The 21,204-nt window shown below is 53.4% G+C and overlaps 9 protein-coding genes across 9 annotated transcripts; 4 read left to right on the top strand and 5 right to left on the bottom strand.

Moving 5' to 3' along the window:
* Nucleotides 1-1,106: 1,106 nt before the first annotated feature.
* C7974DRAFT_462579 (oxidoreductase-like protein) lies at nucleotides 1,107-2,174 on the bottom strand (the record flags this gene model as incomplete). The annotated part of the gene is made up of 4 exons (XM_046146207.1): nucleotides 1,759-2,174; nucleotides 1,565-1,686; nucleotides 1,415-1,534; nucleotides 1,107-1,384 (listed from the first exon to the last, which is right to left on the bottom strand). The coding sequence occupies exons 1-4, from the start codon at nucleotides 2,106-2,108 to the stop codon at nucleotides 1,107-1,109; spliced, it is 870 nt and encodes a 289-aa protein (XP_045999606.1). The 5' UTR covers nucleotides 2,109-2,174.
* Nucleotides 2,175-2,874: 700 nt separating this feature from the next.
* On the top strand, nucleotides 2,875-4,172 carry C7974DRAFT_391481 (DNA repair family protein). The gene has a single exon (XM_046141588.1). It carries the CDS (start codon nucleotides 3,008-3,010, stop codon nucleotides 3,968-3,970), a length of 963 nt encoding a protein of 320 aa, XP_045999605.1. The 5' UTR covers nucleotides 2,875-3,007; the 3' UTR covers nucleotides 3,971-4,172.
* An 810-nt stretch (nucleotides 4,173-4,982) lies between these two features.
* On the top strand, nucleotides 4,983-8,285 carry C7974DRAFT_159894 (fungal-specific transcription factor domain-containing protein). Its single transcript, XM_046135930.1, has 5 exons — nucleotides 4,983-5,407; nucleotides 5,458-5,902; nucleotides 5,952-7,790; nucleotides 7,839-8,018; nucleotides 8,070-8,285. The coding sequence occupies exons 1-5, from the start codon at nucleotides 5,277-5,279 to the stop codon at nucleotides 8,136-8,138; spliced, it is 2,664 nt and encodes an 887-aa protein (XP_045999604.1). The 5' UTR covers nucleotides 4,983-5,276; the 3' UTR covers nucleotides 8,139-8,285.
* A 1,255-nt stretch (nucleotides 8,286-9,540) lies between these two features.
* Nucleotides 9,541-10,423, bottom strand: C7974DRAFT_307603 (monothiol glutaredoxin-4; the record flags this gene model as incomplete). The annotated part of the gene is made up of 2 exons (XM_046138134.1): nucleotides 9,541-9,626; nucleotides 9,655-10,423. The coding sequence occupies 2 exons, from the start codon at nucleotides 10,421-10,423 to the stop codon at nucleotides 9,541-9,543; spliced, it is 855 nt and encodes a 284-aa protein (XP_045999603.1).
* Nucleotides 10,424-10,652: 229 nt separating this feature from the next.
* Nucleotides 10,653-12,051, top strand: C7974DRAFT_391475 (Brix domain-containing protein). The gene is made up of 2 exons (XM_046141587.1): nucleotides 10,653-10,835; nucleotides 10,887-12,051. The coding sequence occupies exons 1-2, from the start codon at nucleotides 10,822-10,824 to the stop codon at nucleotides 11,866-11,868; spliced, it is 996 nt and encodes a 331-aa protein (XP_045999602.1). The 5' UTR covers nucleotides 10,653-10,821; the 3' UTR covers nucleotides 11,869-12,051.
* Nucleotides 12,052-12,054: 3 nt separating this feature from the next.
* On the bottom strand, nucleotides 12,055-15,249 carry C7974DRAFT_471083 (MMS19 nucleotide excision repair protein-like protein). Its single transcript, XM_046146487.1, has 2 exons — nucleotides 15,120-15,249; nucleotides 12,055-15,066 (listed from the first exon to the last, which is right to left on the bottom strand). The coding sequence occupies exons 1-2, from the start codon at nucleotides 15,199-15,201 to the stop codon at nucleotides 12,083-12,085; spliced, it is 3,066 nt and encodes a 1,021-aa protein (XP_045999601.1). The 5' UTR covers nucleotides 15,202-15,249; the 3' UTR covers nucleotides 12,055-12,082.
* A 256-nt stretch (nucleotides 15,250-15,505) lies between these two features.
* Nucleotides 15,506-16,961, top strand: C7974DRAFT_451751 (uncharacterized protein; the record flags this gene model as incomplete). Its single annotated transcript, XM_046145792.1, has 3 exons — nucleotides 15,506-15,690; nucleotides 15,763-16,483; nucleotides 16,535-16,961. The coding sequence occupies 3 exons, from the start codon at nucleotides 15,506-15,508 to the stop codon at nucleotides 16,646-16,648; spliced, it is 1,020 nt and encodes a 339-aa protein (XP_045999600.1). The 3' UTR covers nucleotides 16,649-16,961.
* Nucleotides 16,961-19,541, bottom strand: C7974DRAFT_159858 (TAP-like protein-domain-containing protein). The gene is made up of 2 exons (XM_046135929.1): nucleotides 19,249-19,541; nucleotides 16,961-18,927 (listed from the first exon to the last, which is right to left on the bottom strand). The coding sequence occupies exons 1-2, from the start codon at nucleotides 19,459-19,461 to the stop codon at nucleotides 17,053-17,055; spliced, it is 2,088 nt and encodes a 695-aa protein (XP_045999599.1). The 5' UTR covers nucleotides 19,462-19,541; the 3' UTR covers nucleotides 16,961-17,052.
* An 833-nt stretch (nucleotides 19,542-20,374) lies between these two features.
* On the bottom strand, nucleotides 20,375-21,204 carry C7974DRAFT_411802 (RNA recognition domain-containing protein; the record flags this gene model as incomplete). The annotated part of the gene is made up of 6 exons (XM_046143595.1): nucleotides 20,375-20,514; nucleotides 20,566-20,592; nucleotides 20,644-20,786; nucleotides 20,891-20,997; nucleotides 21,062-21,134; nucleotides 21,185-21,204. 6 exons carry the CDS (start codon nucleotides 21,202-21,204, stop codon nucleotides 20,375-20,377), a joined length of 510 nt encoding a protein of 169 aa, XP_045999598.1.

The following is a 21,204-nucleotide window of genomic DNA, read 5'->3' as shown; positions in this document are numbered from 1 at the left end:
GAAGCCGAGTTTGATTGGCTTTTCTGCCAATCTATTGGATCCACAGACTCCCCAGCGGTTGGCTGTGGCTGTAGAGCAGGATCTTGGCGGCAGTTTGCATATCCTTGTTCAGCAGCGCTGCTTACGATGAACTTCAATCGATTGGAGAGCTAGACACAGAGTATGTTCAGCGCTGTCTAATTGGAAACATTCAACCACTGGCATTGTCAGTCGACCTACTGTTTCAGAAGCTGGTATTCCAGCCACATTCCAGGATTGTGACTATCTCGTTAGACCAAACCAGAGGGAGCATGGCCCATGAGTAAGCGGTATCTTCGATGCCTTGGAGACATTGTAGAATTTTGACAGAACAATTCGGCTGACCGACACACAGGTCTTTTGGTCTATTCGTTGCGACCAAGGATGCTACGGAATCAGTAACGCGTACCTGGGCGGGCGTCTTCGGGAAACATCCCTCTATGCCTACCACGACTGTCAACGCGCTCATATTAGTAGCAACCGACACGGACGTTTTTCTTCAAGGCCCCACTCCAGAGCATCGAGATCTGGGTGTGGGCAGGATAATATCAAGCCTTTCTGTTGAAGACAGACTTGCAACAAGAGAAGACATTGCCGATACTTTTGGTTTGATAGTGAGCCATGAAGCTGGGTGGATTACAGGTTCGGTGATCGTAACAAATAGTGGAGCTGTCAAGACTGTTTAGCTCTGCTATCGCACGGCTGGGTGAGGAGGTTGCACATATGGGATAGGAACGTGCAAGTCGTTCGATCTTTGTAGTATAGTACAGCTGTAGGTTGTGTTAAATATTTATCTAAAACCTAACCATACTCAATCTCCATCTTCTCTACTATATTAGCTGCTTTAGTAGTAGGTTGTATAAATAGTGTGATAGTTCTAGACTACTAACTACTAGCTATAAGTAACTAGTGCTTCAAGTTCAAGCTTAAGGTCGATACTCTAACAGCCTTCTACGCTTTCTAGAGAACTGTTCCTGCAAGCTATAAGCTTTGCATGTGACGTAACTTAAAGCACAAACTTAGATCATGCGCTCAGCTGCAACACAAGCGGAGTGTCATTGTTGCATTAAAGATCCCCTGGCTTGAGCTTATTTTCCCTCGGGAAATACAATTCCCTTCGCATGTCTTGCCTCACACATAATCGCGAGAACACATCGAGACAGTGTTTCGTACTTCTTAAGAGCCTTAGCATCTCGACCTTGTAGTAGCCTTGCGAACTCCAAAGCCTCATCCTCAAGATTGAAATGTGTTGATCCTCTAGGTCTAGCCAGCTCCTCAACACCCTTCGTTCTCGAATCACAAAACTTGACACTTCCAATATCTGTGATGGAAGACAGTACCAACGTGCCATACTCTCCAAATATTTCTAATGGAGCTTCGCTGCTATACATCTTACTGTAATGTATTTGTACAATAAAGCCATTGTATTGCAAGACAAGGTGGCCCACACCATCAACGCCTGTCTTGATTATGGTGGGCCAGAATTCAGTCTTTGTAGGCAATCCAAACAGGTCAACTGCAGTAGAGATGCAGTAAACCCCAGTACTGACAAGCGCCCCGCCGCCCATCTTAAGGTTAAGCACATTGGGAACGTCACTGGCCAGGACCGCTTCGCACTCGGTACTGCGCTGATTTAGCGAGATAGTCGCACCATTAAGGTGTCCCAATCTTGCAATTGATTGTTTCATGATCTTGTAGTTCGCTTCCTGGATATGTCAGAAAGCTTCTATCAGCACTTACCCCATGCGCTCAGCAATCGTATAAAGTTCGTCCAGTTCTTCGACTGTGCTGCAGAAGGGCTTCTCGATGACCACGTTCTTTCCCGCTTGAAGCGCAAGCCTTGCATGTTCGTAATGCAGTATGTTGGGAGAAGCAATGTAGATAGTCGTGGCATTGGGATCGTTAACAAGATCGTTCAACTTAGTGTGGCCGTGAACCGCTCCTCCGTGTTGTGAGATAAGCTCCTGCAGCGTGTGGAAATTTCGACTGTACGCAGCGGTGAGTCGCCACTGTCCGGTTACGTGAGCGGCTTTGATGAAAAGATAGGTAATCCAGCTGGTACCTATAGTACTGAAAGTGATGGGGTCCATGGTAGGCCTTACACTGAAGGGTTGCGGATCAGCGTTAAAGCGTCTGTAATGGATTGCATCTTCAGAAGACAAACCACACAAGTTATCTAAGATACAGGCACTGCCGTCGTTTCGTTGATGCTGTGAGGCAATCAATTCCGTCGCAGACCTTGACCAGTTCCCCACTTGACGCATTTACTTCACATGGCCTGCGGGGGCAGCTGGAGTGCCTGCACTAGCCACTCCACCAATGACGCAATGGGAGATTTAGGGCTCAGTTCGCCTGGTCTAAACCAATGGGCGTGTCTGTAGACGTCGTGCATAGGCATAGTACTACAAATAGTAAAGAGCTCCGAGCGGGGATAACTGCCTTGCTAGGCACGTTGTAGAATATCTATATATGCAGCGTACGTTAGCTATAGATCGCTCCTATAATTAACAGCTAATATAATTAGAAAATTCTTTTATTAGCTAATGTCAGGCCTCAGTACTGAGCCACTAAGCCAGGTAAGCCAAAATGGTATCACGACTCACACAATAGTAGTCCTTTACTCAGTACAGTGTATATTGTCATTCTGTCCCAAGTCACATAAGATGGAACCTAACATTCTATAGGTTCTATGTAATTAAACAAAGTTTATAACTACCCTCTACTGACATATTAGGTAGTTGTTAGTATTAAAGTATACTGGTTACTTTGGTGCAATGACGTATTTGATATTGATAGGTCGCGTTGCACTACTCTCGTCTATTTGTTGCGCGCGCTGTGACGTCAGGAGCACCACATTCACCTCCTTTGCGTTCTTGACACCCATACATTTGCCACTTTGAATTGACAGGCCTATAACAAGCCTGCGACCCTACTAACAAGCTGATCTCTTGCATTGATCATTCTGGCGAGCTACAGCCTGCGCCTCTCGATGAAGCGCGGTGCGCTTGACGGGTTCTTCAAACCGACAGCGCCTAAAAAGATCAAGTACGAGACACCAACGGGCGCGTCGTGTCATCAATCTTACCCCATCCCGATTCCGCACTTGCCTGCCACGTTCACAGAGCAACTAGGCTTTGCGCCTGCCGAGGAAGGCGTATTGATGGATGACAAGCTCGATCTTGACCTCGTGTACTATCAGCCATACATCCCGCCAGCTATTACCACAGGACTGTTCGAGTTCTTGCGTCAAGAGTTGCCGTTCTATCGAGTGCAGTATACTATCACACGTTTTGGCAAGACATCTGAGATCAACACGCCACGCTTCACCACAGTCTTCGGTATAGATGAAACCTGCCGATTCGATTCGAACGGCGAGATCGTGGACACTCAGACAGGCAAGAGGGTCGAAGGCTCTCGGTTCAAATGCAAACCTCGACCAATCCCACAATGCTTGGATGAGCTGCGAAAGATTACCGAAGGCACCACGGGTGATAACTTTAACTTCTGCTTGGTCAACTACTATGGCAACGGAAAAGACAGTATATCTTATCACTCTGACGATGAGCGTTTCCTCGGCCCAAACCCATCTATTGCGTCCTTTACACTTGGTGCAAAACGAGATTTCCTGATGAAGCACAAGCCTATTGCACCGAAGGAAGGCGAAGCAACCACGGATCCAGGACTGATTAAATTGCCTTTAGGCTCTGGGGACATGGTACTTATGAGAGGAAAGACGCAGTCAATGTGGCTGCACAGCATCCCAAAGAGAGCTGGTGTGGACGCGAACAAGGGAAGAATAAATATCACCTTCCGCAAGGCGCTTTTCAAGAGCGGTACAGAGAATTACTACCAGTACAACGTCGGTGTTGGTGGTTTTTATAGGTGGGATGCAGGGCAGGAAAAAATGGTGTTGAGTGAAAAGAACAGAGAAGGCCATCTCATGGGGAAATAGCAAAAAGGGAGATAGCGTAAATGGCATCCGCAAGTTGCGGCTTGCTGCCAGGTAGACGTTTTGCTGCGCGGAACATCTAGAGCATTTCGTGTCTAAGCTCCCAGTGATACAAGCCAGAGCACTTTGTGGGCGTTCAGCGCAAAATTGTACCTGCAGATGTCAAAACATGTGATTGTTCCACACTTAGGGCCAGAAAGGGCGATTGATGTAAAGCTAGCAGTGGCGGTGCGTGCACGTCGACCCCGCAGCGCGCGTTCAGTCTCCAGCGCTTGATGGTCAAGTGCTGAGACTGACCCGAACAAACGGGGCACCTGTGGGAGCCTACGCATAGGTAAACTAGTCGCGTGTGAGTCAGATTTGTACAGGTAAGGGTCGACGATAGCCTAATTAACGATCTTGACTTGGAAAGCCTCGTCGAATGCCAAGCGCTTTCCGTCGGACTCGATAGTCAAGCTGGCGCATCCATCTTACCTGCGCCCTTTCAGCGGACACTCCACACCACCCACGTCTTGAAGCCCTCTGATACACATACTGTGTGTCGCAAACTTGAGCGCACTCAGTATACAGCTTCCGACTGAGACGACCGTGTGTGTGCGCTTCTGGCTGAGACGATCGTGTGTGTGTGTGTGCGCTTCTGCTTGGTGCTGCCTTCCACACTGGTGAGTCTACCACAGCCGTGCAGCGAGTTGCGCTGACCTTTAAAACAGTAACTGGCATCTTCGCTCAGTCAATACTTTACCACACGCGCGAGGCCGTGTTCAATATCAGCGTCACTGCTTGCATTGCGATCGACCGTCCGCGCATACGTTCTGGATATCATACTGCTCTGTCGCAATCAGCAACGTTTAGCCTGACTTCTGGTCAATCCAACGGCCGCTGAAGAATACTTCACCCGTTCGCAAGAGCATACGGACCGCACGGTGGCGTGACAGACTTACAGAGTTGACAGGCGAACGGTGGCAAGATTGATACAGGCAAGAGCTAGGAGGAACACGCGGAATCTGTAGCAGCTACAGTACCGAAGCTGTGTTCGGTTTTCGATCCTACCAGCAGGTATCAGCTGGAGATAGGCGCAAAGCCGAAGAATCTAGAGCCCCGAGCTGCAGATTCTTTCCTGCAGTTCACACGCCAGATACACGCCTCTGGTACATCGATCCTTCCTTGGTAGAGCCGTAGCGCCTCTCATTTCAGCTCTGGTGATTACGAACGCGTCAGAGAAGGGCGCTGCTTCTCCGGACTTAATAAGCTTTATCTCCGCTACTCCCTGGACACAACATAGCAGGCATCGCGCAGAAATCTTGCCAACATGCCGCCGCAACACACTCCACCCTCCACGACATCCTCTAGTGCTGGACAGTCACCTCCAGATCCTCAATTTAGAGTTGTGCGCAAGAGGAACCGCATCCCCCTGTCGTGCGGACCATGCCGTCACAGAAAGTTAGTCGAACGAGTTATTCGAGACGAAGCCTAGTCGCTAACACACGCAGACTGAAATGCAATCGAGCGCAGCCTTGCGACAACTGTACGAAGCGTGGAGATACGGGATCGTGCACTTATGCCTCTATAGGTAATCGCAAGAAGAACAATGTTGGCGCTGGCACGGCTACGTCTCCCGATGACATGCAGAATCGAATCGATCGACTCGAAGGACTGGTCCTTTCGCTGATGACCAATGGGGCACAGAGCGCTGGACCCGCGGCTGCGCAGGCAGCCATTGCTGGTAGCCTTAATGGCGCTTCTTCGGAGCACCAGTTCGATGTAAGCAACATGAGCAGCGGCATGAGCAGCGGGCAGCCAGAGTCCATTCCGGAAGAAGATGCGGGCGAAGAAAGTGAGATGGAGACGGTGACAAAATCGATTGGAGTCATGAAGGTCAACAACAATCAGACCATCTTTGCGTCTGAAGCACACTGGTATGCCATTTTGGGCGAGGTATGTACCAGTCGTGCGCACATACGGGTTGTTTTCTGACGCGCACTAGCTTTCAGAAGTGAAGAACTACTTTGCCGAGCACAAGAAACAGTATGACGACCAGTTAAAGCGTTACAAAGCTAGTCACAACGAAGAAAGTCCGCCAGGCACTGGATTCTTGTACGGTCAGATGAAGCCTATGTCGAGATCCGAGGTCCTCTCCCAGTTTCCACCGAAACCTACCGCTGACATTCTGGTGTCACGCTTCTTCAATACATACGATCCTGGCATTCACATCATACATGGACCTACGTTCCAAAAGGAGTATGATAACCACTGGCTGAATCCCAATGAGACTCCTATTGTTTGGCTAGGTTTAGTCTTCTCGATGATGTGCATTGCACTGCAATCATACACAAGAGCAGGCGACGAACCACCGGAGTACGGCGGTAAATCCTGGTCCATGTCCAAAGAATACCGAGATTTGACTGCGCAATGCCTTGTAATGGCTGACATCACACAGCCAACTCAAGGTATGCTAGAGACTTTGATTCTGCATGTCCACGCCGAGTACTCGCGTAGCAGAGATGCAGAAGTAGGCATCTTTATCAGCACGGGGATTATAGTACGACTGGCTATGCGGCAAGGTATGCATCGAGATCCGGCGCCATATCCTGGTATTTCTGTGTTCCAGGGTGAGATGCGACGGAGAGTCTGGGCCTGTATCCGGTCGTTCGATCTCCTATTCTCTGCGCAGGCTGGATTGCCACCGATCATGCGACCGCGGGACACCAACACCGATGTCCCACGCAACTTGTATGACGACGAACTGTTTGAAGACATGAAGGTGCTTCCGCAGTCTCGGCCAGAAACTGAAGCCACTCCTACATTGTTCTTGATCAACCGCACACGCCTGATCTACAAGTTGGGCGAGGCTGTAGAGCTGATCGATACCTTGACATGCTCGTCGTATGATGAGGTGATGAAGCTCGATACGCAAGCCCGAGAATTACACGATACTATCTCACCACACCTCCAGCTACGCTCTATGGACGACTCAGCTCGCGATACGTCAACCCTGATCATGCAACGCTTCACCCTAGAGCTTCTGTTTCTCAAGATCATCTGCGTTTTGCACAGGAAGTATCTCGCATATGCTCGCGTTCATGCACGGTTCAGCTACTCGAGAACGGCTGTTATCAATGCGTCAATGACTATGTTACAGCACCAGGCAACATTGCACCGGGAGTGCCAACCCGGTGGTCGTCTACGCAATGTCAAGTGGTTTATCTCATCACTTACAACCGTCGACTTTCTACTTGCCGCAATGATAGTCTCGTCCGATCTCTATCACACCATCAGGTCTGGACATCAAGGTCGCTTGCCGCCCTCAGACGACCAATATACCTGGACTTCTGATCGGTTCGACGAGATGCTTGATGCCATCGATACAGCGGTCGGTATTTGGGAAGGCCTGAAAGAGCATTCAATGGAGGCTTACAAAGCCTACACCACGTTGAGTGTCATGTCGAGCCAACTGAAAAAGGACCGCACTACCAGGCAGACACAGGGGAGCTTTTCCTCGGCATCCACCTTCCCAGCCAACGCGCCAATGGATGATGCAAACGTGGCCCCAGAGCACTCTGCGGCCATGACACTGGGCATGCTTAGTACAGGGGGTATGACACCCAACTCGGCAAATATGTTTGATCAACGGTATCCGGCTTCTATGGCAAACTTACTGAACGACCCAATGCCACAGCAGCCGCTTGGCATGGCGCCAAATTTTGGTGGAAACACGACGTCTGGGCCTGGGGTCGTCGAAAACACGTCGAGTCCATTCTCAAACCTGTTTGGCGCGAACCTGTTCCAAAATCTAGACCTGCCACCCACGGACAGTATCAGCTGGGTAAGTCTACAAGGGTTCGGTATCTACATGACGTGCTAACAGAACCAGGATGCATGGGATTCGTACATCCAGGGCCCTAGTGTAGATGCCCAAAATAATTTCTTCCCCATGGATTTGAGTGGGATGCCCATACAGACAGATACGACCGGACTGCAGAGTCCAGCAACCTCAAATGCCCAATCGCAAAGTCAGCGAACAAATGCGTTTGGGCAAACCGTATTTATGGAGGTAAGTGAAGTTTGAGCTGTAGTTGATAGCGCACTTCCCTGACATATTTAGCCTGAGGCAAAGCCAAGTAATGGTGAAGGGTACGCGATGGGGTTCATGGTAAACACGAAGCGTGATTGATGTTCAAAATCGATCACTCGATAGTCGCCCGTCTGGGAGAAAGGCAGCTGTGGTGTTGTTCTTCAGTTGCCGATGAACGGCCACCACTGAACGTTGGTTGAACAAATGATTCTTGTGGGGGGTGATGCTCGACTAGCAGCAGAATGTGAGCGTGGTACCTGAATGGAAATGTACACCATCTGAATTGCACGATCTGCAGAGCTGTTAAGGGGTGCATCACTTTGTTCCATTTGTGTGCAGCTCGAAGGCGTTGATAAATGCAGGGCTGGCCCATTCGGGCGAGACACCCTGGCGATGCCCCACCTGACAGCCATGGACCCTGACTCCCACGTCATCTGTATCGCGACAGCACCATGGCTTACGAGGCCGCCGGCCCTTTGTTTGGCCGTGCGAGGCTCAGCCCCTCGCACCTGGGGTCGCGGGCTGTACATGGACGTGACAACAGATAGTCCTAGACAGTCTCATCGCACTCTGTCGTCGGTAGTAATGGCCAACCCCACACCCATCTCCCCGCCCAGTGAGGGACCCATGTCCCCTGTCTCACAACCGCCTGGTACAAGGCTCACGCACACAACGTCTGCTGCAGTCCCGACGCATGTCCCCCTGATAGACACCTCGGTGCCCGCGATCAACGCGCAGCCCGTGGAGCTAGACGGCATGCCGACGAGCCCGCAAGAGCAGGAGCTGAAGCGCCGCGAAACGAGTGGCAGCCGAGTGCTCAGCGCGACAGACGAAGACGCGGATGGCGCGCTGCTGAGCCAGCTGGACAAGGACACGGGGCGCTTGGGGCAAGAGGTGAATTGCGAGGCTTGTAGCGCGACGGGACACGACGCTGACGGTGCTGCAGAAGCGCGCGGCGATGCTGGCGAGTAGATCGAAAGATCCAGGTGTCATTGTCGACATACCCGACGAGCCCACCGCGGACGCTGTCGAGGCCGCGGATAGTAAGGACAGGAAAGGGGTTGAGGCAAGCACATAGGTTTGGCAACACGCGTGACAAAGCGGTGGCGGTCGAGAGAGACGTAGTATGCGTTAGTCAGACAACTGGCAAGGCAGGTTTCGTTGCGATGGTGCAGGATAAGTAGGATTGGCAAAGGCCTTTTTGAGTTTCAAGTCAATGTTCAGCTGCAGTCGTAGCTCATCAATGCTATCAAGCGCGTCCTCCCAAGACTGCTCACAGTCTGGCTCTGCCCCCACCAAGAGGACCGGGCGACCAGCAGAGCCACACGACTTGGTCAGGTTGCTAAGCCCAGCGACGACTCTCGACAAGGTTTCCTCTTCAACAGATAGTACCTGCAGAGTCCCACTGAGCAGCGGCGCATTCCTCGCTGTTGGCTTGTCTATTCGAAAACATGCGGATACGACTTCTCTTCGGTGAGTCCCTGGACGCGTGGCGGACTTTCTACGCAGGCTTTGGCTGGCTGACCGCGTACTGGGCCAGGAAATCGGGATCGTTGTCGAACTCCTCCTTGACCTGTCGAGTGTTAGCTAGGTCTCCACAGGACGTGCGGGTTACTCGCAATGTCAAGGCCTCCTACGAGCTCGCCGTCTGCCCAAAGCTGAGGAAATGTCGGCCAGTCGGCAAACTCCTTGAGCCCCTGCCTGACCTCGTCGTCGGCCAGGATGTTGAAGAAGCCGTATCTGATGCCCTTCTCGCGCAGGAGGCTGACGGTCTGGCGGGAAAAGCCGCACTGCGGGGCGCTCGGGGTGCCCTTCATGAACAGCATGACGGGGGCGGCCTTGACGAGCTCGCTCAGGCGCTTGTGCAGCTCCTCCTTGGTGGTCTCGGGCTCGGCTGCGCTGTACTCGGGCGCGGTCTTGGGGTCGCCGGGGCCGGGCGCATAGGCGGCCAGGCCCTTGGGGCTGTCGCCGTTGGCGCCGTTCTCGACGGGCGGCCGTGTGACTGTCTGGGCGGGCGGCAGGCCCGGGGCGGCAGGGCCAGAGCCGGGGCCGGCATGGCGTTCGACGGCGGCGCGCACCTTGGCGGCGTCGGAGCCGCTGACGGTGTCGAGGGTGCGGCCGTCCTTTTGCACGACAATGTAGGGCACGGCGGTTACGTCGTACTGCTCGGAGACGTCGGGCAGCTCTTCGGCGTTGAGCGAGAGGAAGGCAATCGGGGCGTCGGCGGGGTAGGTGCTGGCGAGCGTCTTCAGGATTACGGCCATCTGCTCGCACGGCTTGGCCCACGGCGCATGGAAGTAGACGACGGCGAGCGTGCCGGCGGGCAGGCCCTGCACGGTGGACGCGAAGGCGGCCTCGTCGGTGACTTCGCGCACGGTGGCCATGGCGGGAGGGCGGGGGCGGCGGGTGGACGGGCGAGGCAGCGCGGCAGGGCGTGGAAGAGCACGAGAGCAGTGGGACTGCGCACACGGCGGATGGATGGTGCCATCTGCAGCGCGCCGGCCGCCGTGACGTGCTCGGCGCGGGCTGACTGACGCGCCCCCCACCAGCGACGTCGGGCGTCGGAATTTGCTCAGGGCCCCGCGCCGCACCGCTTATCAGATCCTTCAGGTGCAGCGGCGCAGCGCCGCCGCCCAGCCGCTTTGGGCCAACTCGGGCGCGCCGCTCAAAAAAAAGTGCCAGCTGCGAAATCTTGGCGCACCGCTGCACTGCACTGCACTGCACCGCACATCGACCACCACCAGCTCGCACCGCCCAGCAGCCGCCCCAGCAGCCGCCCACCATGATCAAGGCCGTGTAGGTGCCCCGTCCGCAGAGCGCCGCGTCGCCGCCACTGACGCCGTCCAGCAGCAAGCCCAAGAATGCGCGCGCCGCGCGCGCCATGAAGGCCCGCGAGCCGCAGCAGCACGAGAACCCCAAGACGACGCTCTTCGTCACCGGCCAGCGCACCTCGCAGATCCTCAAGCTCGCCGCCGCCGACCTGGCCACGCTCAAGCGGCCCTTTGTCGAGCGCTTCACCAAGAAGAACGACATCCACCCCTTCGACGACGCCTCGTCGCTCGAGTTCTTCGCCCTCAAGAATGACACCTCGCTGCTCGCCCTGTCGCTGCACTCCAAGAAGCGCCCGCACTGCCTCACCCTGGTGCGCACCTTCGGCTACAAGGTGCTGGACATGCTCGAGCTGTACATCAACCCGGACACCTTCCGCACCCTGCAGCAGTTCAAGAACAAGAAGCCCAGCGTCGGCCTCAAGCCGCTCATCTCCTTCCACGGCACCGTCTTCGAGGACCCGAACGAGACCAAGTACACCCTCGCCAAGAGCCTCTTCGTCGACCTGTTCCGCGGCCAGGACACCGACGAGGTCGATGTCGAGGGCCTGCAGTACCTCATCAGCATCAGCGCCGAGGAGCCCACCGACGCCCGCCCGAGCCCCGAGATCAAGCTGCGCTTCTACCTGCTCAAGACCAAGCGCAGCGGCCAGAAGCTGCCGCGCGTCGAGGTCGAGGAGATGGGCCCGCGCATCGACTTCGCCCTGGGCCGCGAGCAGTTCCCCGACGCCGACATGCTCAAGCAGGCCCTGAAGAAGCCCAAGGGCAGCGAGGAGCGCACCAAGAAGAACATCACCACCGACGCCATGGGCGACAAGGTCGCCAGGATCCACCCGGGCAAGCAGGACTTCAGCACCATGCAGACGCGGAAAATGAAGGGCTTGAAGCGGAGTCGTGACGACGACGTCGAGGGCGATGCCACTATGGCTGAGCCCGCCGAGGACAAGGTCGACAACGACGCGCTGAAGCAGGCCTTGTTGAAGAAGGCAAGGAATCAGTAGAACCTTGACCAAGACTTGCATGGGCGGCGTTACGGCATTTCGGGAGTTCTTTGACGGCTTATACCACCTTCGCGGGCAGCTGGGCACATGAAAAGTCTGTTTACATCCACGAACAGCTGCACATGAATGTTGAATGTTGAATCGTGAATGTATAGTGGGATATCTTTGAATCTATTTTCCAACTTTGCACCGTCCTCACCTTCGTTCGCATCGTCTACTCATCATCGCCCGCCTCGTCAATCTCTAGCCACTTGGCCCGACACTTGACCGCTGCGCTCCTAACCTCTCTCTTCCTATCATCCAGCGCTGCCGTCAATTTCTTGACCACCTGTCTGCGATACGGAAGCACCGTCTCCGCCTTGAACTTCTCCGGCACCAGCGTCAAACAGCGGAGCGCTGCGACGCGAACCTTGGCCTGGGGTGCCGACTCCTTGCCCACTGTGGCGTTTGCAAGCAGCCGTGAGATGAGGCTGCCACTGTGCTCCTCGAGAAGCTCCGCCTTCTCCACCAGCGTCGACGTAAGCGTGCCAATCGTTGCCTCCTTGACGTTGTCAATGCCCTTCAAATCCAGCGACTGCAGAAGCAGAGTGACAAGCTGGTGCACTTCTTCGACAACAATGTCAAACGGCATCCACCTCAGTATGCCGCTCAGCGCAATGAGGTAGTTCGGCTTCGTCTCCGCTGATGCCTCGCGGAAGGACTGCACAATGCTGGGAACGAGGAGCGCAAAACTCTTCTGCTTGTGCAATCCAGAGATCTGGCAGTGGCTCTGCTTCGTCAGCATGTCGTCAGGTTGCAGCAGACTTGTGAACCCGTGTGCCACTGTACTGCCATGCTGCGGGTGAGCAAGTAACGAGAGCACCGTGGTGTACAGGGTATTGAGGACAGGGCTACTCCTTAAGGCAATGCCTTTCAGACAGGCGAAAATTACTCGTATACGTTGAGTGTCGAGCTTCTCGCTGCTGAACAAATCGAATTCAGATAGCAAAGGGTCCATGCATGTCTTTAGACCAGATGCGGAATAGTATTTGTTGATGACGAGAGAAAGTTGCCGCAGGGAAGCGGAGCGGACAGGTACCGAAAGGCGCGGTAGTTGCGCGTACCCGGCCAGTGAGGTTGTGAGAAGCTGCAGCTCACATGGCAGGGCAGTCTCTCTCCTAAAAGAAGCCAAGAGGTGAGTGCTGATCACCATCGTCTTGTCCGTCTCTGGCGCAGAGTCGAGGTTGAAGGGAGGCAGCTCGGATTGCGTCGTGCCACGGAAAAGTGTGTATACTTCTGTCGCAATCATAGTCTGCGACTCTACGGTTTGTGATCTGATAATTAGGCCGCATATACGTCCGACGAGATCGAGCGTACTCTCGTCGTTGAAAGCCGCCGGATGCGATGAGTCTGAGCTGGACGCTCGCTGTAGCAGTGGTAGTGCAATATCGTTGTAATAGGTGGACGTTTCGGGGCTTTGGGAGAGCTTTGCCTCCCCCTTATTGAGGGCATAGAGCATGGCAGACAACAGCGCAACCAAGTAACTTGACGATGCGCCTTGTTGCACTGCAGTGCTGAACTTGTTCTTTAATCGCAGGAGGACAGTGTCGAAAATCTTCTCTTCACTTGCAAGCTTTGCAAATGCTTCCAGTACCGAGGAGTAGCTCTTTGAGCCATCTGTATCGCAGTCCGGTAGCTGGGCCAAAAAGACAGGGAAAGCATTGTCGACCACAAGCTGAGGCTTTTGATGTGCAATCTCCACAAGACCACTCACGGCAGCTTCTTTGACCTCGTCCTTCCCATATGGATCTTCGTACACGACCACGTTTTGAATGACCTGGATTGTTCGGCGAATCTCTTCGTCGCTCAGGAGTTGTCGTACTTTAGACAACTGTAGGAGTCCATCCAAGCACACTAGGCGGAATGAGACCTCTTTTACTGGCGCTGATTCAACGCCATTAAGTAGGATCTCCAACGCTTGCCCGCTGAATCCCCTTAACGCATTGGTGCTCACTTGATCGCCGGAGGCGCCTGGTGCACGCCAGTCACCATACTCGGCTACGTTGGCACGGATCAACTGTATCAAAACTTCGAGTAGCCCCCTTCGCTTTGCCATGGTGTCTGCGTTCTGAAACAGCAGAAACAAAGTAGGAAGCACACCTGCTAACAAGATGTTGTTGACCTCAGCAGACACTTGCGCGATCTTGTGTAATATACGTGCAGATGCTTGTGACTGTTTCGTTGGCGCATCCTCAAGGTGTTCATTGCATTCTTTTACAATGGGGCGTAGGTAAGCGTTGAGTGGTCCGCTGGTGCCCTGTGACAAAGATCGTGCGATAGCGGCCAGACCATTCAGAGCTTCCTCTGCGAGATCCTCCTCCTGTACGTTTAAAATCTCGAACTTCAAAGCATCCCATAGAGTTATCGAGTAAAGCGAGATCGTTCGAGCGCCGTATTCATGCACTGACGCGGTGATCGCTTGTAAAACGTCGCGCTTCGTATTCATTGACGTCGAGTCAAGCTTGTCCAGCAAGGCGGGAAAGGCGTATGGCGCAAAGTCTGGTGTCGAAGATATGCAATCTCTCAAGCGGTCCTTCAGATCTTGAGCAGTGATACCGTACGGGTCGTCCGGTGGCGGTCGAAAAGTAATAGGAAAGTAGTTAAAGACGGCATCGAAGAGGTCCTGGGCGTCGGCACCAATACTCCATTCAGTCATGGGCACCCGCAAAATGGAGAAAACAACCATCAGATTGCGAGGGTCTTTCTCGCCATCGAAGTACGATATGAAGCGGGGCAGGAAATCGCCATTCTCTATGTGATGTACGCGGAGGGGCTCCCGGTATTTGGCCATGAGTGTATCGATGAGTCGAAGGACGGGGTATCGTTCCGTCTGCTGCTTGTACTGGCGGAGAGGGTGTGTGTTGCTGAGCAGGGATTCCAGTATGGCCACCACTCTCGTGTCGTCCCACTTGCCCAGCGCTTCAAGTGCCAACAGCGCCTTCGCACAAGACCCTATGCCTTCGCTGTCTTCCGTGCGGGACACTACAAAGTCACAGAGTAGATTCCGCTGCTGCAGCGACAGCACCTTTTGGGGCGTCGCGGCAACGACCTCAGCGAGGTAGGAAACCGTTTTCGAGCGTACTGCGCCATCTTCGCTGTTGAAGTATTCTCCGAGGTCTCCCACCAGCTTCAGAAGCTTCAATTGGCCGCTTTGCAGTTCTGTTCGTGATCAGCCTTCGTCCCATGCTACCCCTCCAGATGCCCACACATACGGATTGCGCTACGCTGCGCGGTGGCAGACGCTTCCTTCTTATTACGGTCATAGTCCAGCAGGTATTGCTGGATGTCTGACATACTCGCGACGCGTCTCAAGGCTTGTGTCGGTCGTACTGGAAGGACGGCGATCCGTACCAGTGCTTCGAAGCCAAAGAGCGGCGGCTTATGACGCAACTTCCCCAACCCGCTGATTGGTCGCCGCATTCGGTGGGGCAGAAAAAAGTCAAGACACCACGAAAAGTGCGGCGCCTTTACAGACGGAGGTTTTAGGATGACACAGACCAAACGTCTTCTTGTCCTTCGCGTCGGGATACGCGTAAAGTAGCCAACTGCCTCCCACCTTTCCTTCTGAAGTCCTGCCCGCTTTCACCTTCCCCCCATCATGGCCGCCGACAAGCCCAACTGCAAGGTAATCCTCGCGAACAACATCGCGAAAAGCCTTCTTGGAGAAATCCAGGACGGTCTCAAGGCGCTCGATCGTAAGCCACTCCTTGTGGGCTTCCTTTCAAGCAGCGATCCTGCCGCGCGAGTGTATGCAGAATGGACGGGCAAGACTTGCAACGAGAAGTGAGCCCACCCATTGCGCTGCTCTTCCTGTCTGTGCCGGACAGCCAGAGACAAAAAACTCATGCATGACAGTGGCTTTGACTACGAACTGCGCGAAGTCGACCGCGAGGAGCTGGAAGACGCTCTGATCGACGCCAACAACGACGCCAGAGTCGACGGTATCATGGTCTACTACCCAATCTTCGGCAACAGGCAAGACCAGTACCTGCAGCAGATCGTCTCCACCGATAAAGATGTCGAGGGTCTGTCTCACCAGTACATTTTCAACATGTACCAGAACATCCGCTTCCTCGATCCCGCCGGTACCAAAAAAAGCATCCTGCCATGCACGCCACTTGCCGTTATCAAAATCCTCGAGTATCTTAGGATCTACAACACCATACTTGCCTACGGTAACAGGCTGCATGGGCGTACAATCACTGTTATCAACCGAAGTGAAGTTGTGGGCCGGCCACTGGCAGCTCTGCTGGCCAACGATGGCGCGACTGTGTACAGCGTGGACATTGCCGACGTGCAAGAGTTTACTCGAGGTGAAGGCATCAGGAAGAAGAAGCACGATGTTGTGGAGAAGCCTGGATGGGAGCTCAAGGACTGCCTTTCCAAAAGTGATGTTGTCATCAGTGGTGTGCCGGGGGAGAAGTACAAGGTACCTGCACACCTGCTGAAGGATGGCGCTGTGTGCATCAACTTCTCGAGCGAACGCAACTTCAACCCTGATGTGAAGGAGAAGGCGTCAATCTACGTTCCAGCTATTGGCAAGGTTACTATTGCGGTCTTGCTACGAAACCTGCTCGTATGTCCTATCCCAAACATGATTGGTATCCCAAAGCTAACTTTTCCATAGCGTCTTGCCCAGAACAAGGTTGACGCTGCCACCGCGACTCAGTCTGCAACTCAGTCCATTGAAGACGAGAAGAAGCCTGCAGCTGAGAGTGCCGTTCCGGTGCTGGCTTCCTAGGACTCCATTCATTGACATATAGATATACATTGCGTTTCTGATACCCTGAAGTCGACCGGACAGTCAACCAACATCAACTTGTCATCACTATATGATAAGATTCTATTCAAAAGAATGCAAACTTGCATAAAACTTCTCGAAACTATAGGTATAGTGAGCTGTTCATATTGATACAACAAAACAGTAATTTGCGTGACGCCTCCATCCTTCGTGATGCTCATACAAACGATGCTACGCTGAAATCACCTTCACTGTGTCGTTTCAACAGCCATGCGTAGGTGGGAGATGTTTGAAATAGAAAGTAGCATGTGGGTCTAATAACGAATGTATGGCCCTATCCACACCCCAATGCTGAGGTGCCCAGGCAATGGCAAATGATTAATCTTCCCCTTCTTGCTCTGTGCTTAATTGTGATGTCTTGAGGCAGCCAACTGCTGCAGTTTCACGGCCCTCTTGTTACCGATCAGGCTACTGAAACCAAATATGTCACTTTCTGCCATCACACGCCTTAACTTATTCGCCGCATCGTGCATATTCTGCTGTTCTGTGTGAGCTTTGGAGTCAGCGAATATCTGAGTGCTGGTTCCAAGTGTGGGATCATAAAACGGAGAGGCCGGATCCGTTGAGTTCAGTGAGAAAGTACTGAGTGGAGGTACGCAAAGTGTATCCTTCGCAGGCAACGCGCCTGTCTGGAAATACGCCTTGATCCTTTCATATGCGCACAGGTTTGTAGCCGAAAAAGAGCAATGACCCGCCTGATCGTTGACAAGAAGCCTGCTATTGGGGAATTTGGACTGCATAATTCTCCCGCTTCGCAGCGGTGTGACGGGATCCGCGGTGTTGCTAACAAACAGAATCGGGTAGCTTGTGTTACCTCCATACTCCCCATCGAATTTGTAGCTTGCGGTAATTTTCCAAGCGGCACACTTCATCTTCAGCATTGCCCATAGGTCTCCAGCTGGATACGAGATAGTCTGTAGAAGATGCCAGTACTCGACAAACTCATTGGGACTCAGGTTCTGCTGATCTATGCCGTCGGCGCACAGGATGGCGAATGTCGGAACATCATTGGTATACGAGATGCTAGGGTTGACATTCCCATTAACATCACACGATAGCGTGTGATCAAGCCGGAAGGGTTTTGACAGGTAGTCGATCAAATCACCATGACCAGCTTCGAGCTGTGCAAGCAGTTGCCCAAGAATCTCAAATGTGATGTGTGGTTGATAGATGCTGCTGAAGATGGTACTTTTGAGGTCAGAGTAAGTGAAGACCTCTGGGCCATCTGCTGAAGCGAGGATGAATGGATTATGGTAAAGCGAGTTTATGATCCTCTCGACGCGCTCTTTGATCTCCGCGGTAGTAGTGGTATTTTCCAGTGCTAAGGGGCAAACTGTTGATCCAGAAAGTAGACAGTAGGAATAGAAAGACTCCATGGCTTTTTCGCTGTCTACCAGACTCCCGTTACCTAAGGAATGGACGTAGTCCCATTCATTAACAACACCATCGAGCACGGCTCGGCCAACTCGATCTGGAAACATGGACGCGAACGTGGAGCCAAGAAATGTTCCGTAGGAAAATCCCCAGTACTGTAGCTTAGCTTCTCCTGGAGTATATTTTGGGTGTGAATTAGTGTGAGGGCCGGAACGTTTTCCGTTGTTGTGCGTTTCTCGTGCGACCTTATGCACATTGTACTCAGCATGTCTTTCGACAATCTCGAGCATATCTCGAGCAACAAAGGCAGTGGTCATGTACTGCTTCACGTCTGGACCGTCCTCCTCGTCCATAGCTAGTCTGCACGAAGAACCGAGCGCATGGGTCATAGACCACAATCGACCGAGCGCGGCGTCTGAGCTGCCTAAGATACCTTCTTCGGACTCTCTCAGTCTCCAGGACCACGCTGCGGCAGCATCTGAGATACATGTGGCGGCGGGCGTAGTCTCGCCGATACCGCGAGGATCGAAACCGATTATATCGAAGAATCGGGAATCATCTTCCGCTGAGGTGGGTTTCGAATCTGCGTCCACCACCCACTGTAGTGATTTGGCTGTGGATAGCGCGAATTGCGCTCCTGGCCCCCCTGGTCCGCCCGGGTTGAGCAGAATCGGACCTCCGTATCTGGGGTCATTGATGGATACCTTCGCAGGCAGCTTCGCAATTGCCACACTAACAGTGGCGTCTGGAAACGTGCCATTGAAATAGTCCAATGGTAGGCTCAATTTCGCACACTCAAAACCGTCAAAGCATTCATGGAACTCGAGATATTCCTGGGCCTCAATCTACGTGGGCGGTCAGTATGTTGAAATTTGTGCTCGAACAAATGACGATGCAGATTCCAGAGCGCATAGCGTACAGTGGTGAAAGACCTCGATTTGGCAAGATGACAATACACATATGAATTGAACCACCATGTTGTTCAAGCCTAGAGACCTAGTTCAGATCTTTCGCCGGTCACTGACGATGGTATACAAACGCCGTGTCATGTCTATCATTTCCCACACCACCCGCTGTTGTAATGTTGCAAGGGTAGATTGAGGAAAGGACGAGACACAGTATGCACGGTCCCCACATTGCTAATGCTTAGGAATGTCAACACGTACCTGAGACCATTCGAACGATTTCGAGCCGTGGCTGATTCCTACCCGTGGCTTGTTACCGACGTTCGGAATGTATCGATGCTGGAAGCTGGGAAAGATGGTATCTAATCCAGCCACAAGGACAAGTGCAACAAAGGCAGCAGTCAGGAAGCGAGCGCCTGAGGGAGCCCGCTGAGGTGCAATCCGTGCGTCATCATGTCCATTCCAACTCTTCATGATGTCCTCGAGCCTGCTGGAAATGGCCGGTGGTGGTTGTGTTCCAGCAATCCGGGGACACGGATTGCTTCCCTGTCCACGTTCCAGCCTCTGCGCCAACCCCTAAGGCAGCAGCGATGCGGGTCACCCGGAAAACATGGCTGCGCGTGGGGCGCCTGACTTACGACGATCACTTGCATCCGCAGTCCGCATCTGCTCTATTGTATGCACTCTTCTGCAGCCCGTCTCTAGACTCACGGCGGCTAGGTGCGTTCTATGCGGGCTTATCACAATGCGTTGGCTGAGCTGACAGTCTGGGCTGTCTTACAGAATAACTGCATTGGCACAATGTTGTATAACGGTCATGTCGCAACATGTGTAGGGTTGTGTTACACATTACCTAGCTGGATTGACGGGGCCACCAGCTGGTCGACTTCAGCTTGATTGCCGGCAAGCGCTCGTTTTCTGGGAGCTGGTGCCTACGAAGCAGAGCCTTCTCCATGAATCGTCTGCCTGGCATACTGAATGAATGGCGATTTTGAGAAGACTTGGTGTTCATGTTCAGCAAGCTTGGAAATGCTAGCACCTTGTCATGCACATCAGAAATTGGCCAGATACAAGAAGAAGCCGTGAATAGGGTTGAGTCAGACAGCTAAAACCACGACCTGAGATAAGCAAGTCCTGATTCAATGGGTATCAATCATCTCGTCAGTGCGACTCCAAGACAACCTGCAAAGCCCTGAAATAGGAGCTCGAGAGCACATTGAACCGCCAGCACCCATCCCAGTCCGACACAGTATCTGTCAAAGCTCGAACATCAGTCCTCCATCGAAGTCCGGACGTAGTGAACTTCTTGCTGAGACCCTCAACAACGAAATTGGCTGATGTTGTGACACATGTTGCCGTCGCTGTGAGGGAAGCTTTGCTAGAGCCTTTACCACTGGCCGCCGCCGCCGCCCTGCTGCTGCTGTTGGTCGCCGTAGCCTTGACGCTGGCCGCCCTGGCCGCCGTAGCCGCCTTGACCTTGGTAACCACCGCCCTGACCACCAGGGGGGCCCCATTGACCACCATAGCCTATCAAAATTGTCAGTAAAGATCGGGCTCCCATGAATTGTGGTTACGAACCACGACCGCCACCGCCGCCACCGTAGCCTGACGTCGAGTTAGTAAGAGAACGCTCAGTGTTGGATCTCATAATCTCACCATTGCCGCCGCCGCCGTAGCTACCACCACCGCCGCCGCCTCCACGTCCGTAGCCGCCTCCGAAGCCGCCGCGGCCACCACCTCCACCACCTCCACCGGCACGGTCAGAAGCCTTGTCGACGCGGATGGTACGTCCATCGAATCTAATGTATGATCAGCAAGTTCCAATGAGAAGACTCGTTGGCGCGAAACAGAAGACGACGTGTAGAGCGCACGATCGATCGCGCCACAAAGTAGGAGCACCTACTCAATGTTGTTCATGTTCTGCATAGCAGTGTCGGCCTCGGCATCGGTGGCGAAACGGACGAAACCGAATCCCCTGCTGCGGCCAGTGTCGCGGTCCTTGACGACTACCTGTAGTGAGGTGAGCTACCATGCTTGCTTACTGGCACCTTCTTGCTCAATGAACGTGACTTACTGCCTCTTCAACTTGGCCGAACTCCTCGAACTTCTGGCGCAGGGTTGCGTCATCAGTGTGCCACGCAAGACCGCTACCGCAATGTTAGTGGCAGCCTCGTAGTGACAGTGAGGTCAGACTTACCCTATGAAGAGCTTTGACAT

Source organism: Boeremia exigua (genome assembly GCF_020726555.1).
Source record: "Boeremia exigua strain MPI-SDFR-AT-0100 chromosome Unknown C7974scaffold_4, whole genome shotgun sequence".
NCBI classification, from domain to species: domain Eukaryota; kingdom Fungi; phylum Ascomycota; class Dothideomycetes; order Pleosporales; family Didymellaceae; genus Boeremia; species Boeremia exigua.
This window is presented reverse-complemented; position numbering and strand designations above follow the sequence as displayed.

Bases quoted from the DNA above. Each gene is read 5' to 3' on its own strand.
- C7974DRAFT_159858 (XM_046135929.1), bottom strand. From the start codon at position 19,461: ATGAAGAGTTGGAATGGACATGATGACGCACGGATTGCACCTCAGCGG. The intron at 18,928-19,248 runs GTACGTGTTGAC...CCGCCCACGTAG, and splicing joins AATCGTTCGAATGGTCTCAG to ATTGAGGCCCAGGAATATCT.
- C7974DRAFT_159894 (XM_046135930.1), top strand. From the start codon at position 5,277: ATGCCGCCGCAACACACTCCACCCTCCACGACATCCTCTAGTGCTGGA. The intron at 5,408-5,457 runs GTTAGTCGAACG...TAACACACGCAG, and splicing joins GGACCATGCCGTCACAGAAA to ACTGAAATGCAATCGAGCGC. The intron at 5,903-5,951 runs GTATGTACCAGT...GACGCGCACTAG, and splicing joins GGTATGCCATTTTGGGCGAG to CTTTCAGAAGTGAAGAACTA.
- C7974DRAFT_471083 (XM_046146487.1), bottom strand. From the start codon at position 15,201: ATGTCAGACATCCAGCAATACCTGCTGGACTATGACCGTAATAAGAAG. The intron at 15,067-15,119 runs GTATGTGTGGGC...GATCACGAACAG, and splicing joins CGCGCAGCGTAGCGCAATCC to AACTGCAAAGCGGCCAATTG.
- C7974DRAFT_391481 (XM_046141588.1), top strand. From the start codon at position 3,008: ATGAAGCGCGGTGCGCTTGACGGGTTCTTCAAACCGACAGCGCCTAAA.